General features: G+C 39.0%; 1 protein-coding gene across 2 annotated transcripts in view; it reads right to left on the bottom strand.

Moving 5' to 3' along the window:
* The window catches only part of Hs6st2 (heparan sulfate 6-O-sulfotransferase 2), a 352,282-nt gene that overhangs the window by 86,095 nt on the left and 249,694 nt on the right, over nt 1–16,493 (bottom strand). Inside the window, exon 3 of one of the 2 annotated variants that reach the window (XM_023718859.1) lies at nt 15,045–15,077. The exons of the other annotated variant lie outside the window; for it this stretch is intronic. Coding sequence (XP_023574627.1) covers nt 15,045–15,077 — 33 coding nt within the window. The remainder of the gene's footprint in view (nt 1–15,044; nt 15,078–16,493) is intronic. 2 annotated transcript variants of the gene reach the window in all.

Below are 16,493 nucleotides of genomic sequence, written 5' to 3'. Positions count from 1 at the left end.
ATAATTTCTGTGTTCTTACATATACTTAAGCATGACCTATGGAGCAGTATGTGGTCTATTTTAGAAAATGACCCATGTGCAGCTGAGAAAAATGTGTATTCAGCTGTGTTTGGGTGGAACACTCTATATACGTCCACCAAGTCCATTTGTTTCAAGCTCTGTTCAGTTCTGTAATTTCTTTGCTAAGTTTTTGTGTGGTTGACCTATCTTTTGGAGATAAGGGGGTGTTAAGGTCTCCTTTTAATATTGTGGCATTGGATATTAGATTTTTCATTTCCACTAAGATTTGCTTTATAAAGTTGGGTGCTCCCATGTTTAGTGTATACATATTTATGAGTGTTACCTCTTCCTCTTCAATTTTTCCCCTCGCCAGTATATAATGGTCTTCCTTATTTTGCTTGATCATTGTTGGTTTGAAGTTCAGACTATCTGAGAATAGGATTGCTACCTCTGCTTTTTTCTGAGGTGCTGGGGCATGTAGTATTGTGTTCCTTCCTTCTATTTTCAGCCTATGAGTCTCTTTTTGAGTTAAATGTGTTTTTTCTATACAGCATATTGTTGCATTGTTTCATAATCCACTGTGCCAGTCTATTTCTCTTAATTGGTGAATTGAATCCATTTACATTGATGGTTAGAATTGAGATGTATTGACTTACGATTGACATGTTGTTTACATGTTGTCATTTACTCCTTTTTCTCCTGTGTTCAATTACTTGCCCTATTTAGTTGGTTGCTTCTGATCTCATTCGTGGAGTTCTGATCATTTTGATCCCTCTCTAGAACATCTTTCCGTAGCCTGTGTAGAGTTGACTTTGTCATCATGAAATTCTTTCACTGTTCTTCGTCATGAAAGTATTTTACTTCTCCATCAAACTTGAAAGACAGTTTTGCAAGTTATAGTAGTCTGGGCTGGAATTTGTTTTCATACAGGACTTGAGGTACTCTGCTTCATGCTCTTCTTGCCTTCATGGTTTGTGAAGTGAAGTTGGCCATATTTCTGATGGGTTTTCCTTTGAACGTGATCTGCTTCTTTTCTCTAGTGGCTTTCAGTAGATTATTCTTGTGCTGAATTTCTGGGATCTTGACTATTATATGTCTCGGTGTGTTTTTACTTGGCGTTCTGTATGCTTCGGTTACCTGAATGTCAGATTGTTTCCTCATATTTGGGAAGTTTTCTGCTATTACTTCTGCCCATATTTTTCTAATGCCATTTGTATTGACTCCTTCTTTCTCATTGATGCCTATTAGTCTCACATTGTTCATCTTTGCACCATCTTGCAGGTGATGGATTATTCCTTCCTGCATCCTCGTTCTTTTTAAGAAATCCTTTCTTACCTTTTCACTAGCTGCACCAGTACCTTCAAGATCTGAAACTCTGTCTTCACTTTCTCTTAAATGGTTTTGCAAGCTTGTGATTGAGATTTTAATTTTCTCTCTATGTCTTTGACTCTGCTTCACGCGATCTATTTCTTTCCTGTATTGCTCATTCAAGGAATCTGTCATTTTTCTAATCTCTTCTGTTTTTTTTTTTTTATAAATATCTTCTTTAGAAGCAGTTAGAAATTCTTTTACTGCAGAGTTTTTTTCAGGTTGGGTTTCCTCCGTATGTTTCTGTAATTGCTTCTTTACTTCAGATGCTATGAGTTCTGATAATTGTTTTTTTTTATTTCAGAAAAGAATTGCACTCTGAGTTCCTCTATAACTTTCTGCTGTTGCTTATTTACTATCGATGCTATTAATTCATGCATTTGAGCCGAGCTAGTGTCCTCTGCACTTGTTCTGGGTGGGCATTGAGTTTCCTCCATGTTTCTTCATTTGATTCTTTACTGCAGATCTTATTAATTCAGGGATTTCTTTTTTTATTTCCTATGTCATTTCCTCTATACGTTTCTGCAGCTGTTTCTTTATTTAAGAAGTCATTGATTCATTGCTTTCAGCTGTGTGATTCCCAATTTGTTCTGTGTTAGTGTTCTCTGCACTTGTTACATGTGGGCTTGGCTTATGCAGTTGCATTTTGTTCCTTCTCATCATTTTGTGTAGCACTGTCTTCTGACCTTTGTTTTAGATCTTTGTTGCAGTTATAACCTTAGCACATATTGAAGTTCAGGTGCAGATCAACAAAGTTTGGATTTATCTCGCTGTTTCTGGCTTGGGTCTGCCTGCTCTGCTCAGTTCCTTCCTGTTGCTTTCTTTGGGGGTGAACCTGTTGTGCCCCTCTGGCAAGATGTTCTGCTCCTGGACTAGCTGGTCGTTTCTATCCTCTACACTCTCTGCAGGGATTGAAGCAGCAGGGTTACACCCCAGGCCTGTATTCTAGGCCTGAGCTGAGCCTGTATAGGACAAGGTGGAGTAGGGGGGAGAGGCAGCTCTCCCACACACTCACTGAGCCTGGGCTACGACTAGATCTGGGGGTCCCCAGAACGCGGCAGATATTCCTACCCTTTGTGCGGGGTATGTGGGGGTACTATGGATTGATGGGGGGTGTCCCAAGCATGTGGAAGAGGGTTTCATCCATGCTGTGCCTGGGCTGGGACCAGTAGTAGGTCCTGCCAGTGCAGGGTAGCCAGAATTCCTCCCACACACTCACAGAGCCTGGGCTAGGACTGGCTCTGGGGGTTCCCGGAACGCGGCAGAAATTCCTACTGGCTGGCGGGGTGGGGAGGTGCTGTGGAGTGGTGAGGGCCTTCCAAATGGGTGGAAGAGGGTCTCATCCATGCTGCACCTGGGCTGGGACCAGTAGTAGGTCCTGCCGGTGCAGGGTAGCAGGGAAGCTCTCCCACACACTTACAGGGTCTGGGCTAGGACTGGTAAGCACCTTTATTACTATACAAATGTTGCTTTCATGTATGGAATTATTAGGAAATATCTCAGGGCTAGTTTCTTTATTTAATTTTTTATGATACCTTTCATAATCTCAAATTGACCTTGACCGTAGATACTTGAAATGCTGCATATATTCCACATGGCAAATCAAGAATCCAATTTTAATTTGATCCATAACTTTCAAGGTAATTTGTTGATAAGTGAAAAGGAAAAGAAATGCTTTCTTTCTCAGCCCTGCTTTCAAAACGAACACTATTATATATTGCACACCAAAAATGCTTTAGGTTGAAAAATCACCAAAGAGGATAAATACTCCTCAGGAGACTTTACCAACCCTGTAGAATGTGACTTGCCACTTCCCATTTTCTGGGGATCTATATGAGAAGAGAAATGAGCATATGAACTGTAATAGATATTTCTGCCAATATGTTGTCCCTATTAAATCATGAGCTCCTAGAAGAAAGGGTCCCTTAATCTGCTGCTCAGTGCCTATTTTGTGTCTTATGGCTCACTGGCAGTGAATCTGTGCTTCTGGTTTCACTGTATGTATTAGAAATGATTTTGCAAAAACAAAGAGAAGAAAAATAAATCTGGTTTCTCACCACAAGTCAGATGTAATTTACTCTGGCATCGTCTGGTTCCACATTCAAGAAGAAACTGTAGAATATTCTTTGTAAAAGCTACTTTTTAAAAAGCTAGAGCTGAAAAAAAAATAAAGTAAAGCCTGGGGCCAGGAAGATGGCTCAGTGGAATAAGTGCTTCCTTAGCAAGCACAAGGGCCTGAGTTCAATCCCTGGTTCCACCAAAAAAAAAAAAACAAAAAACTAGATCTGATCATTCTTTCATTTAAAAATTGCCAAATGTATTTTCTGGGTGTGCACATGCATCATACAAAGGCTACAAAGAGATTTATGTATGATATGAATAGTCCATCACTATGTAGAGCTAGCCATAGAGTGGTCCCCTCAGTAGCTTCTGACCCAAACTCTCTCAACTCAGTGTACACCTTCTGGGGCACCAAGTGTGTACCTCTACACAAGCACACAACACATTCTACCACACGTGTACTTCTGTCTCCTTTGTTGAACTTTATGCTCCATAAAGTCAGGTTGTCTCTCTGGTTCACCTTGATACACCAAGTGACATAATGACAACCAGAGTAGTTATTCAAGTAGATACTCACGGAGCAGACCAATGCTGATTACTGCTCATCAGCACTGATCAGCCAGTGGTGTCACTGGCTTCTTCACCTTTTACAAGACTATCTTTATAAGCTCTCTTTTACTGGGGATATTTCTAGAACAAAAGCAGTCACTAAAGGGAATTGATAGAGACCACTTACTAAGTTACCCAGGAAGAAACACACACATGATTCCCAGATCTCCTGTCCATCGGCCTAGATCTTAATATCCTCATTTAAAAATTCTTGTATTCTCTGGTCTCAAACTGACTGTACCTCATCAAAATGGCAAATATGTGTTCTATCAACTTACTCGATATAAAATCACATAAATGAAATTTCACTTTAGTTGTGCAAATGAAATAAAAGTACTAAATTATAAGCTATGGTACTCAGCTCTCACATGTTACAGCTATACCACATAGTTTAGAATATTTCTAAGTGTTTACTTTATATATCAATATAATAACTCAAATACATTTGCCAATAACAATAAGGGTTGACCAGAAGGGCAAAAAGGAAGGGAGATGGAGACAGTGCTGTTGGTTGTTATAGGCCCTAAATGATTACCTAGGGAAAACATCCATCACTTGAACCCATTAACTACACTGAAAAAAAAGGAAATTCTGGGCTGGGGAGATAGCTCACAGGCATAAGCACATCCCTGGCAAGTATAAGGTCCCAAGTTCAATCCCTGGTCCCCACATCATGCCAACCCCAGATCCCTGGGCATGGTGGCACACATCTGTAATCCCAGCACTCAGGAGGTTGAGACAGAAGGATCACAATGCATTGAAGATAAGCCTGGGGACTACAAAAGTGAGCACAAGACCAGTGTGAACTGCGTGGCAAGACCCTGTCATTTAAAAAAAAGGTAATGCTTATCAGTGGTCAGTATAGAATATATTTTATAGACACTCAAAACTACTGTCATAATTACCTATAGTCCTCATGGGGGCTCAAACCTTTATCAATCTGTCTGATCTTCAACTCTATTTATGATACTAGACTGCATATCATTTTCAATGTCTCCAAAAATCAACTTCATCTTGAAAGGATAAAGATTGGCAGATAAAGATTGTCCCCACTAGGGTTATTCTAAATATTATACATTTCCTAGTTAGCATTTTTCTTAGTTCAACTCTAACAAGTTGTCACAACTTGAAATTTTTTTTTTCTTCAGAACCGGGGATTGAACTCAGGCCCCTGCGTTTGCCAGAGAAGCGCTTATTCCACTGAGCCATCTCCCCAGCCCCTTGAAATTTTTTTAAACTGGCTTGTTTTGGGTTGTTTGTATTTACCACTAGAATGTAAGTTCCTTGCAAGGGGAACTTTATCCAATTGTCATGTACCTAGCACTAAGCATAGTGCTGGCTCATGACAGGTGCTCAATACATATATCCTTAATGACTGAATGTATTAATAAACAAGAATTTTTAATTAGAGTTTTGAATAATCACCAAATAGCAAGCCCTTCCTGATTTGCACAGATCTATTAAAGACCATCATCTCTTTCTGCTCAGTTGCAAAATGACTTAGAATTCACCCACCTATGACTGATGGGTGTAAAAGCCAGTGAACAAAAGTACCCATGACCCAGACAACAAACTTCTCTTGCAAGAGATTGGGAGATCAGAAATCTTGCTTGAGATTGTCATAGGAATGGAGGCTGAGAGATGGGACCAGCTCCAAGTTGTGTTGCTTTCATTCTGCACTTCTGATTAGAAATACAATGCTCTGGTACTTGTGGTAAACTACAGTTCACCTGAGCTGGATCTAAAATCAAGTGGAAGAGCATTACTTTATTACGAATATTTCATGGACATTGGAAAGAAATAGTGAATCTGCTCATATAGCAATAAATAAACGAGGTTTATTGAACTCTCCCAGCAGATGGCTTCACAAGAGACTACAGTATCCACAAGTATTAATTCACATGGATCTTCAATGATATGCCAATGTGGTTTGTAGGCACTCTTAAGCTCTTATCCTCTTATCATATTTTATTTTTTCATATAAGAGCCCCACATTTATAATGATAACTAATTAGTTTTCTGAGGCTGTTTATTTCACTCCTTATGAATTTCTGAAAACTTCTGCTTCTTACTTAACCAAAAGCTAATTAATTCTCATTAATTAGACAGAAAAGGTTACCCAAGCAAAACGCTATCACATTGAGCACTCTCCCCTGCTCAGATACCGAGTAGGTACACTGTCACCTAAGAGGTGTTTGTGAGTCAGAAAATGGCTCCTGCCTGAAGCAATAACACTGCTCATTTCTTCCCTATAGCTTTTATTCCTTTCCATGCAAATAAGCTGTGATGGGTTTAGGAAACCCTTATTTTGCTTCATGCATCATCTGTGACATTGTCAAATTAGTTCATATTAAAAAAATAGGAGAAAGACCATACAGGCTCCTTGTATTATATTCTCCTCTACACTTACAATTTAATATAGAAGCAATCAGGGAAGGCCATTTAATGGCCCATTTACACCAGTTTAATATTATTCTGACTTTCTGTGGCAGTACATGAGCATTCTTTTAGGTCTCCTGACAAATGAACAAAAGCTCCCAGGAGAAGGTAGACTGTGCCCTGTGGCCAGTAGACATCAAGGCAGAAGGTTAAGGAACCCTAAAAAGAAGGACCAGTACACTGCAAAACATTATTTTCACATGACTTCTAGCATGCAGGCCAAGTGAGGAGGGCTGAAATATTCCCACAGCACACAAGGCCTTGAAGAAGCCTCCTTACCATCACAGTGTCTGGCTGATGAGGTAAGATTGAGCTCTCTGGAAAAATCAATGGAGTCAACTTTATAGAAGGACCACAAATATGAAGGGACAGGAAGTCCCTTGGGGGCAAGGTGACAGTCATTTTTCCCCTTTAGGTGCAATTTTAAAATCATGAAGAAGGGCAATTTGCCAAGTAGGAGATCTTTCTTCTCTCTCAAAGGGAAACAGAAATAATCTGGTATTCTTTGACTTGTGAAAAAGTAGTACCTGTTTTATGTAGGTGTAAGATCTCTGATGATATAAAGTTGTGCTATGAATGCTCTGGATGAGATAATCAGACCAATCTAATGGAAAACATCCTAGGTGGAAAAAAATAACCATTTAAAGTAATGAAACAGAAAGTCCAGGCAAAAGTTATAAATACACATGGAAAAAGATTCAAAGTACTGAAAGCTGAAATCAGAAGCATTTACATTTTGACAGCAAATGGGCTATGATTTTATTAAGAATTTATTGAGGCTGCGGAGATAGCTCAGCAGTCTAAGTGTCTGCCTAGACAAGTACAAAGACCTGGGTTCCATCTCCAGCACGGCAAGTGCTTGCCCCACCCTAGGCCCACCATCGATCACTGAAACCAGGCATGGTGGTGCACACCAGTAATCCCAGCACTGGGGAGGCTGAAACAGGAGAATCACTTAAATCCAAGATGTGTAGTGAGACCCTATACCAAATACATAAAATTAAATAAATAAATAAGAACTTGTGTTGCACTTGCCTATCATGTGTGAGGCTGTGTGTTTGAGCCTCAGCAGGAAAAAAAATGAGGATTAAAGGGATTGTGTATTCTTTTATCCATGGGCATCAAATGTATAGCCATAATCTTCCTTTTCTTCATTTATTTCAATTCAATGTTTAAGTTTCAGGCAGTATTCTCAATCCAACCTCTTTTTTCTATGTGACCATGTACAATCTGTTAGCTGGCCCCAGACCTGCCAGAACAGAATTGCTAAGAGATTTTTCTCTCTTTGGTTGCTGAAGTTATTCAAACTATAAATAGGAAAAGCAAATAAACAATCAAGAAAAATATTACTAGTACAGGTAATTACAAATCAAGACATCAGATAAGATCCAGTCAACTGTTAAGTTATTGTCATGGGGGCTACCTGTTCACTCACCATCAGACACCTATGCAAGTCTTTTAACTTAAGAATCCTATGGGGATTCCTTGTGTTATTTTTCTCAATTCTTTCCCTAATCTCCACTCCTCTTTCATAGCAAGATCTGTGATCATGAATGGGGGATGAATTTCTTGGAATTTTCAAACCCTCTTGGCTCCACTTTCTATAGACTCCTTTCAACACAGCCACATTTTCAGCTTTTTTCTGAATTCTGAAGATACTTCTTTCCCCAAATCTAGGTGTGGAGCTGATTTTTATGCTTAGAATATGGGCAATTACCTGAATAATAAAGTGACTAGTGAGTAACAATACAGATTTTTTAAAGAAAGCTAATGAACAGTTTTATTATTTCACCTTTCTGTTTTACCTTCTCCAAAATCCAGTTGCTTGCTTCCCCATCTTCTGCCATGAATCCCAGTAGGACAGTTGTGGGAAGCTATGCAGTAAGTTAGGGCAGAGAAGCTCTCCAACTCCACCATAGTTCTTTTTTTTTTTTTTTTTTAAATAAAATGCTTTTTTTTTTTTTTTTTTTAATTTATTTGTGTGTGTGTGTGTGACCAGCTCAGTCTACCAGGGGGCGGGCTGGCTGGCATGTGGTGCTGGGGATTGAACTGTGGTCCTTGGGCTTTGCTAAGCTTGTTCTAAGTAGGTGCTTTAGACCACTGAGCCATCTCACCAGCCCCTCCACCATAGTTCTTAACTAAGCTTCAACTGGGTACTGAGGAAGCCAGCACAAGGCTGGCTGGCTGAAAAGTCTTGAGTGGCCTGCTAACAACAAGCCTGTCAGGCACCTAACTCACTAGCACACAATACCTGTACCATATAATTTTGAAACCAATTTTGAATGCCTTCTTTCCTCCTACTGGTGTGGTATTTAGTTCTCTTTGAAGGTTCCCTGTGGCCAAGCTAAAGAAATAGTGAATGTTCAGGTATTTGTATTTAAGAAAGAAGTTGACAATTGCATTTGTGGTGCTGAATTGTTGTGCTAGTTGGTAGAGGTTAAAACAATGTTTTAACTTCTTGTGACATTTACAAGAATTATAAAGCTGGCTTTGCCAGAAAATGTATGTTTAATCTAAACAGTTCTCATACAATTGAAAATGTTTCTACATATCCACTTTACAAAATTAAATAGAATGTTGGAAAAGGAATTTGGCCCATGTCTCTGAAAACACGACTCAAAAGCTAGGAAGTACTTCAGGGATGTGAACTTTGAGCATTGGTTTCAACAATGAAGAAATGGGCTTGAATGAAGAAGAGAATGTCTAAGGTTGTAACTCTCACTCATTGACAGAAGCTAACGCTGTAACTTGGAGTTTCTGACTCCTTGTCTAAGGTTTTCTCCTTTATAAATAGGCAAGCCCAACCAACACTTATTGGCCTTGAACACTTGGATTTTCCTTCCAACAGGTACTTTGCCTTGAGTGACAAAAGTGCTCTCGGTAACCAAGTGAAATATCCCTCTGGAATTAGCAAGTCCATTTAAATTCTACAATAGCAAAGGGAACAAACTTGCCAAATTCTAACATTGAAAGGGTCAAGGAACACATGGGAATCTGTTGAGTTGTGCTGTAGGGGTAGCTACAAAAGATGGTCCTAATGATAGAGTGGTCAGAGGCAGCAAAATTAGAATTGGTACTGAAGCAGGAAATAAAGGAGACAGAAGGGCCCAAACTATAATTGAAGTCTGCAGAAAACCAGCCAAAGCAAAGAGCAAAGTTTACCTCCCAGATAACTCTCCAGCCATCTGATCATTCTCTGTGGTTAGCTTCCACCATGACATTTATCACTTCCTAGGATTAGCACTTTCATTTACTTGTATACTTGTAAAATTTTACTGTCCCTTCCACACCTCATTCCACACATACACATCCTTCTTAACAAAGGTAGAAACAGAGACACTGTCTACCTGCTTGTCTTCCATGACCAGAACAGGCCTGAAATAGAGTAATTGCTCAAGAAATACACATTGAATAAATAAATCTGAGAAAGATAAAATAAATTAGATGTGGTTGTAGGAAACTGAAAAACATTCAGGACTCCACATTCAAGGTTAGTTATTCAGACTTCAGGTGAGAATGAGGTACTGTTTCTATCTCAGCATTGTCAATAACACATTTAAGACAAAGGAAATGAAAGGACGGGCCAAGTTGTGCATCATTACTATGAGCAGTCTTGTGGCATGCAAAAATTGAGGAAAACTCTAGCATAGGGGAAAAGCATGGAAGGACTATGTACAGGGCCACAGAAAGAACTCTGGAGCATCTAGGTAGGTCTCTAGGTTACTAGTAAAATGAGGACTCCTTGAGATCAGAAAGTGACTACAAAGAAGATGGAAATTAGCAGCAGGGACTAAGAATACTTGTAATTAAGGCTTGCAAATAAATAGCTGCGCCAAATTTCCGAAGCAAAGAATGAGCCCCACCATGGTGACCAGCAACTCCTCCTAATTAGTTAATTCCTACTCAGAGGGTACAATGACCTTCGAACAGCCCATCAGGGAGTAACTGAAATTGAAGTGAATATACTTAATTTTAGGAAGGTGGAGAATGGGATTATCCTTCTGCAAAAGTGATATTGTACTCTAGTAAATATATCGGCCCTGAGTTTGTAGTTTCCCTCGAAATAGTTTGTTTACGACTAATTCTTCTAATGACAGTACACACATTAACCAAAACTTGTTTATCCCTTTGCTCTAATTAAGTTTTAGGGTTAAGTATAATCATTCTTTCTCCAGCCTGAAACACTGCCAAGAGAACTGGGAATGTAAAACCCCAAAGCAATTCAATATTTACTAAATTTAAAGGAAGTAATCAATTACTAATTTGAATTTATACACATTCTTTTCTCACTTTAGTACTGTCCTATTCCTTTAAGCTCCTCTTTGATCTTTAAGTTTATGGGCAATTTTATAGCTATTGAATAATTTGTCACATGTTGCAGATATGTGTAAACAAACTAATCTCTCAATGTATGTGCACATTACTAAAGAAAACTGTATTAGGCACTGCAGGACAGAGACCTCATATGTTCTACATTCACAGTCTCATTCCTCTACAGAGAGTCTGGCAGATGCAGTAAACATTTGTATATTGAATGAAAGAAGAAAATCCATCCCTCTCTTGAAAGAACTTTTTATACACACTAAAACTCTCGGTCATGCCCGAGTGTGACCAGCACATAAGTGTGTGTCTATGCATGCACGTGCTCTCAAAATGCTTATGCGCTCCTCCTAAAGGATGAACACATCATCTCTCCCTCTGGCACATGCATTTCTATAACAAAACACCTGAACATTAACTGTAAGTGTCCCATGAGAGATCATTTTCATTAACATTCCTTCCAAACATGCCAATCTTCCAACATCAAAAAATTGAATTCATTTTTCATTAGGATGACTGTTTTGTCTCCCTAGAAAACATACACTTCTTAAAGCTCTAACTGTCATTTAAACCTATAGATCATAACAAGAAAATTTCAGTTTGCCTGTCAGGCTTTCCCTGAAAAGCTTATTTTGAACCACTTTGCTCTCTTAGACCACTTTTACTTCTCCTCAAGCTAATGTCCCTCCCTGCTTCATTGCCTTTCGTTTGTAATACTTCTGAAGCAAGGTTCCTCCATCTGCATTCCTGAGGTGATGACAAAAGCCAGACTACACTTTCTGCCTCTTAGGATATCCTGCCCTGGAGAATCTCAGCAGGCAACTGGAAATTTGAGTTAGCCAGGAGCTCCAGAATGAGTTAAGGATTGGCAAGATCAAATTGGGAACCATTAGCATAGAGGTTAAAGGTGAAGCTATGTAAGGAGATGAAATTATTCAGGAAGACAATATAGCAAGAGACAAGAAGCAAATCAATGACAGAAACTTGGGAATTGCTTCATTTAAAGGTGTAAGGGGGAGGGAAAAGTGTGTGTGTGTGTGTGTGTGTGTGTGTGTGTGTGTGTGTAAAAGAGATCCCAACAAAGAAAACCCAATGAATACTGAGAAAACACTAAGATAAATTACGAATATTTTCAAGTCAGAGAAGATGTGCCAAAATCACAAAATCTCCAAAGAGGTTTAGAAGACTGAAGCCAAAGAAATAGCCATCAGGTTTTGAAAAATGATAGTCACAGATAAACTTTGGGAAAGAAGTCTTCATGGTGCCATTCTTGTGGGTTCTGTGTGAACACAGGTGGGTGTGTACAGGTATAGATGCCTACACCTCAAGCCACCATAAGATTCAATATTAGTATGGAATGAGGCTGTTACTAGGTGTGCCAGATAGTGAAAGTCATAACCACTACCATTTATTGACTCTTTACTATGTGCCAGGAACTGTGCTAAGCTTTGGCTATGGGTGGTGGGTGATCTCCTTTGAATCCTCACAATTATACTATAAAGTGGCTACATTTTATAGGTTAGAAAACTACCTGAAGCCAACAGAGGTTAAACAAATTACTGAAGGCCACACTGCTAGAAAGTGGCAGTGCTGCCAAGACCGGACCAAGGTCCATTAGTATTTGAACACTCAGTCTCTAAGGTAATACTGTACTGCTAAACTAACTGACGCCAGTTGGGCAATCTATGCATGAGGTGAAGGGCACTGACATTAGTTGAGCTCTCTCATTCTTTGATACTTTGCACAATACAACTCCTTTGATATATAAACTGTCAACATTCTGGCAATATTTATGCCAACTTTATAAGGGTATGTTTAAAGAATTCTGGTTCAGCTCTTTGGAAAAGAAATTGGAGTCATGTGATTCCAAACAACCAAACAGTTATAATTGAAATGATGCACTATAATAGTTCCCAATGGTTTGAAATAGATTTTTTTAAGTGTGGCGCCATTGACTTGGTGGTTATTACTGAGATTCAAATTACTAAAAATCAAACTCATCTAAAATGAGGAAATTTTGCAGGCTGATCTTAAACGCCCTTTCTAGTCTTAACTATCGGATTCCTGTATATAGGTCTGACAATTTTAAAGGTATGGAATATGAAGAATATAAATTCAGCAGCAGAACTGGTCCGCATACCTGTATCCTTTTATTCATTTAATTTATGGAGGCCCATCATTAAAATATTATAAAAACAAGTCTCTCTGGCTATCCAAGCAATGATTACTAAGTTAAACAGAAACTTCCAAACTCCATTACAAAGTGATACACTACAAATCCAAGCAAATAATTTGCTTACAACCAACTACAGACCTTATAAGTTACAGTTGGTTGTTGGAGAGAGAGAGAGAGAGAGAGAGAGAGAGAGAGAGAGAGAGAGAGAGAGAGAACCTCTGCAATTAAGGCTTTTGCTGTCTATAGAAAAACAAATGAGGTTCTGGGCTGCAGCAATTATTATCACTGTTAATTGTGCATGTGTGCACAAATAATACTAGGCATTTGGGATGGTTTCCACTGATTGTCCCTTTCTTTTGCTGGATTACAAAAATCCATTCAGCCAAATGAATGGCAGCAAGTAGTTATGCAAATTGTCAATTATGAGGCAGAGATTATCATAATCTTGTACATTTATGAAACTGCATATACAATGGGGATTACCAAATGAATTGTTACTTTATTATTTTACTAGTGGTTGAAAAATATGCTGGCCTTGCCACAGTTTTCACATATCATTCAATTCACTAGAATTCAAAAATGGCCCCATTAATATTTACCAAAGCTGCTTTCTTCCCATCTGTACTCCACTCTTCTTTCTCATGAACCAGGTATTAACCATCTGCACTCCACTCTCACTTAGGCCAGGCAGAAGTTGCTCTGGTATTTACTTATTGTCTAACCCATTAGCACCATGGTAAGAAGAAACAGTATTCCAGATTTGTTTTGCTATAGCGCAAAACTATAATAGAGAGATGTTGCTATCATGTACTGTAGTAAATTTTAACACAAAAAGCAAAACTTTTTAAAGCTTCCCCATACAAACAATAATAGGGATGATGGTCTCTACATTATTAATCATTGTCTAATGGTCATCTACTCAAATTTATTTTACACATGAGGAATCAGGGCACAGAGTGATGACCAGACTTGATCAAAGTCACCCCACTAAACAGTAGTAGAACCTAGTACTCTTGACATCAAAAAAACATCCAATGCCCTCCTGTATTGATACCAAGTAATTAGGAATCTATGCCTTTTATCTCAATGAATTATAGCCCTGATCTAAAACACTGAATTTACCTTTTCCAGGTGGCCAGTGTGTCCTCCCTGAGCTAATGTGAATAGAGAAGCCCTGCTACTCAAAGCTAAACCAGACATTTGCAAAGTGCTCCCGCTAGCTATTTTAATGGGCATCTGTCTTCGAGGAGGAATGCCAAAGCTAGCCTTTGCTCTCCCTAACCGATTTGGCTAGGGGCTCACTGAGATGCAGGTGGATAGGAAGACAAAGCAGGGGCACTGGTAAATATTTATGGACCAAATAAACCTACCACAGGCCAACTATGACACTGGTGGTCGCCATGACTTTGCAGAGCCATGTGCCAGGAGAGCACACCGTTACAAAATGGCTTGCAATTTTCACTTGCCTCTTTAGCACTCATGGCAACATGATGCCACAGCACATGGCAACAATGGACACTTTCCTGGAGCATGCTCAGTGTCCCTTCTCCCTCACAGAGAGGACCTATCTTGTGCTTGCTTCATTTTTTTATTTCTGCAAGGCTCATGCAATAAATTTCCTGATGTATGAGATCACTCTACCTTGTAAATATACATATTTGTGTACGTTGGAAACTCTGATATTTTCAAAGCATGGATTTTCCTTTAAGACGATACTGATCTGGTTGTTCTGGCTCTTCACCTGACCTAGGGACAGGCAGGCATCCCTAATCACTGGGAGGAATGGTTTGGGGCTTAACTACACACTCTACTATACCATCTGATTCCAGCAAAAAAGGAGCTAGTAACTAAATGACAGATATTTTAGGAGGTGGCTCTAGAACATTCACCCTACTTCTGAATAAGATCAGCCTTCAGACCTCACACTACCTGCTAAAACTCAGACTCTTGGCAAGAATTCGGCCAAGCCTCTAATAATTTTTGTATTGAAATTAAACTGACAGGCAATTACAAAGTCTATGTGTTCTAGCTTCCTTGGGTTCAGTTAAACTGAAAATACATTGTTACTTACCTTGTTCCATCTAGAATCTGAAAAATCCTCCACCTGTTAAAGGAATAGTAAAACCAGTTGCTAGCAAAAGCTTGGCAAGAGTTAAAATAACAAAAAAATTTTATTTTGATTGAATAGTGTGTTTTTCTAGCTTCCTAAACTGTAAGGAAATAGCTCATGCATGACTTCCCTCTTTGATCCTCATTAGCTCTTCTCAGGTGATGGAGAAATTCTGAATCAAAAGGCTGAACGGAGCAAGGAAGCACTGAGAGCCAGCCCTCCGGAGGGCCATGGATGGGTGATAATGGATTTACCACTCATTTGCGCAAATTCTAGTCCCTTTCCCTGACAGCAATGCCAATCTCTGTGAAAAACAAGAGCCACTAACCCAAAAACTGAAACAAGCCCAGCACTATAGCATCACTAAAACAGAACGCCTGATGGAAAGGACCAAAGAGAAATTTGTAAGGATTTTTCATATTATCAGGAATATATATAACTCAAATAAAAGCAAAAGAATGATTAGACTTTGCTGATGCTTTTTAAAAAGATGGAAAATTCAAAAGTACTCACAAAGCGACACATAAATCATCTCTCTAGTCCATTCCGCCCAAACACAAGACATCCATCAAAGTAAACAATATCTTGCCATTCAAAACACTTTCTTATTTCTCCTCATAATATGTCTTATGGGATCAGAAAACACTGTGTACTGCATGAATTTCTGTTAACCAAGTGTAAAGTTGTGCACAGATCAGTTGCTAACTTGAGGATTCAAATGAACTCAGTTACCTTTCTGATTTCACTACACTGGAAGAAAGGATATTATGCAGCAGTTAATACTTTTACACCAAATATGTGTTATCTGTCCTACACATTTTCTAAGGGAAATATTTCTTTGCATCAACTTTAGCTGTGGGCTTTAGAAGAGAGCTAAGAGAATGCTTTGATAGCATGGCTAACATTAGAGCCCTTGTTGCATCATTTGGGAACCAACACATGACTCCTTTATCATCAGTCCTTGGTATGGTTCAGTCCTTTCTAAACTCAGGTTCTGAGTTGCTAACAGGCAGGGAGACATAAGTGCTATGTGAAGCAAAAGTGATATCCATCAGCTCTGTTACCCAAGACATCCCATGGGTTGACTTACCAGCCAAGGTTCAGTGTGTTTCCATCCACCTGAGCCACAATGAAGTAATTTAGAGTGCACCACCCTAGTCCATTGACTTAGACTCCCCATACAGTGGATGAAAGCAAGGAGCCCATGCACCATACTTGATCTTTGGGTGATGCAACACAAATTTGGGTGAAAGATTAAAAATAAAGCTAACAACAACAATGACAAGAAAACAAATTTGAGAAGAAAACAGTCATATACTGATTCGTAGCACCGGAAAACTTCAAGGTCAAATATGTTGTACTTTCTAAAGCCATCATTTTCATTTCACTATACTAGTGGATATATATATA

Source organism: Octodon degus, unplaced genomic scaffold, assembly GCF_000260255.1.
Source record: "Octodon degus isolate 3935 unplaced genomic scaffold, OctDeg1.0 scaffold00063, whole genome shotgun sequence".
Taxonomy (NCBI): Eukaryota; Metazoa; Chordata; class Mammalia; order Rodentia; family Octodontidae; genus Octodon; species Octodon degus.
The sequence above is the reverse complement of the archived record's forward strand: the minus strand, read 5'-3'. Positions and strand labels throughout refer to the sequence as shown.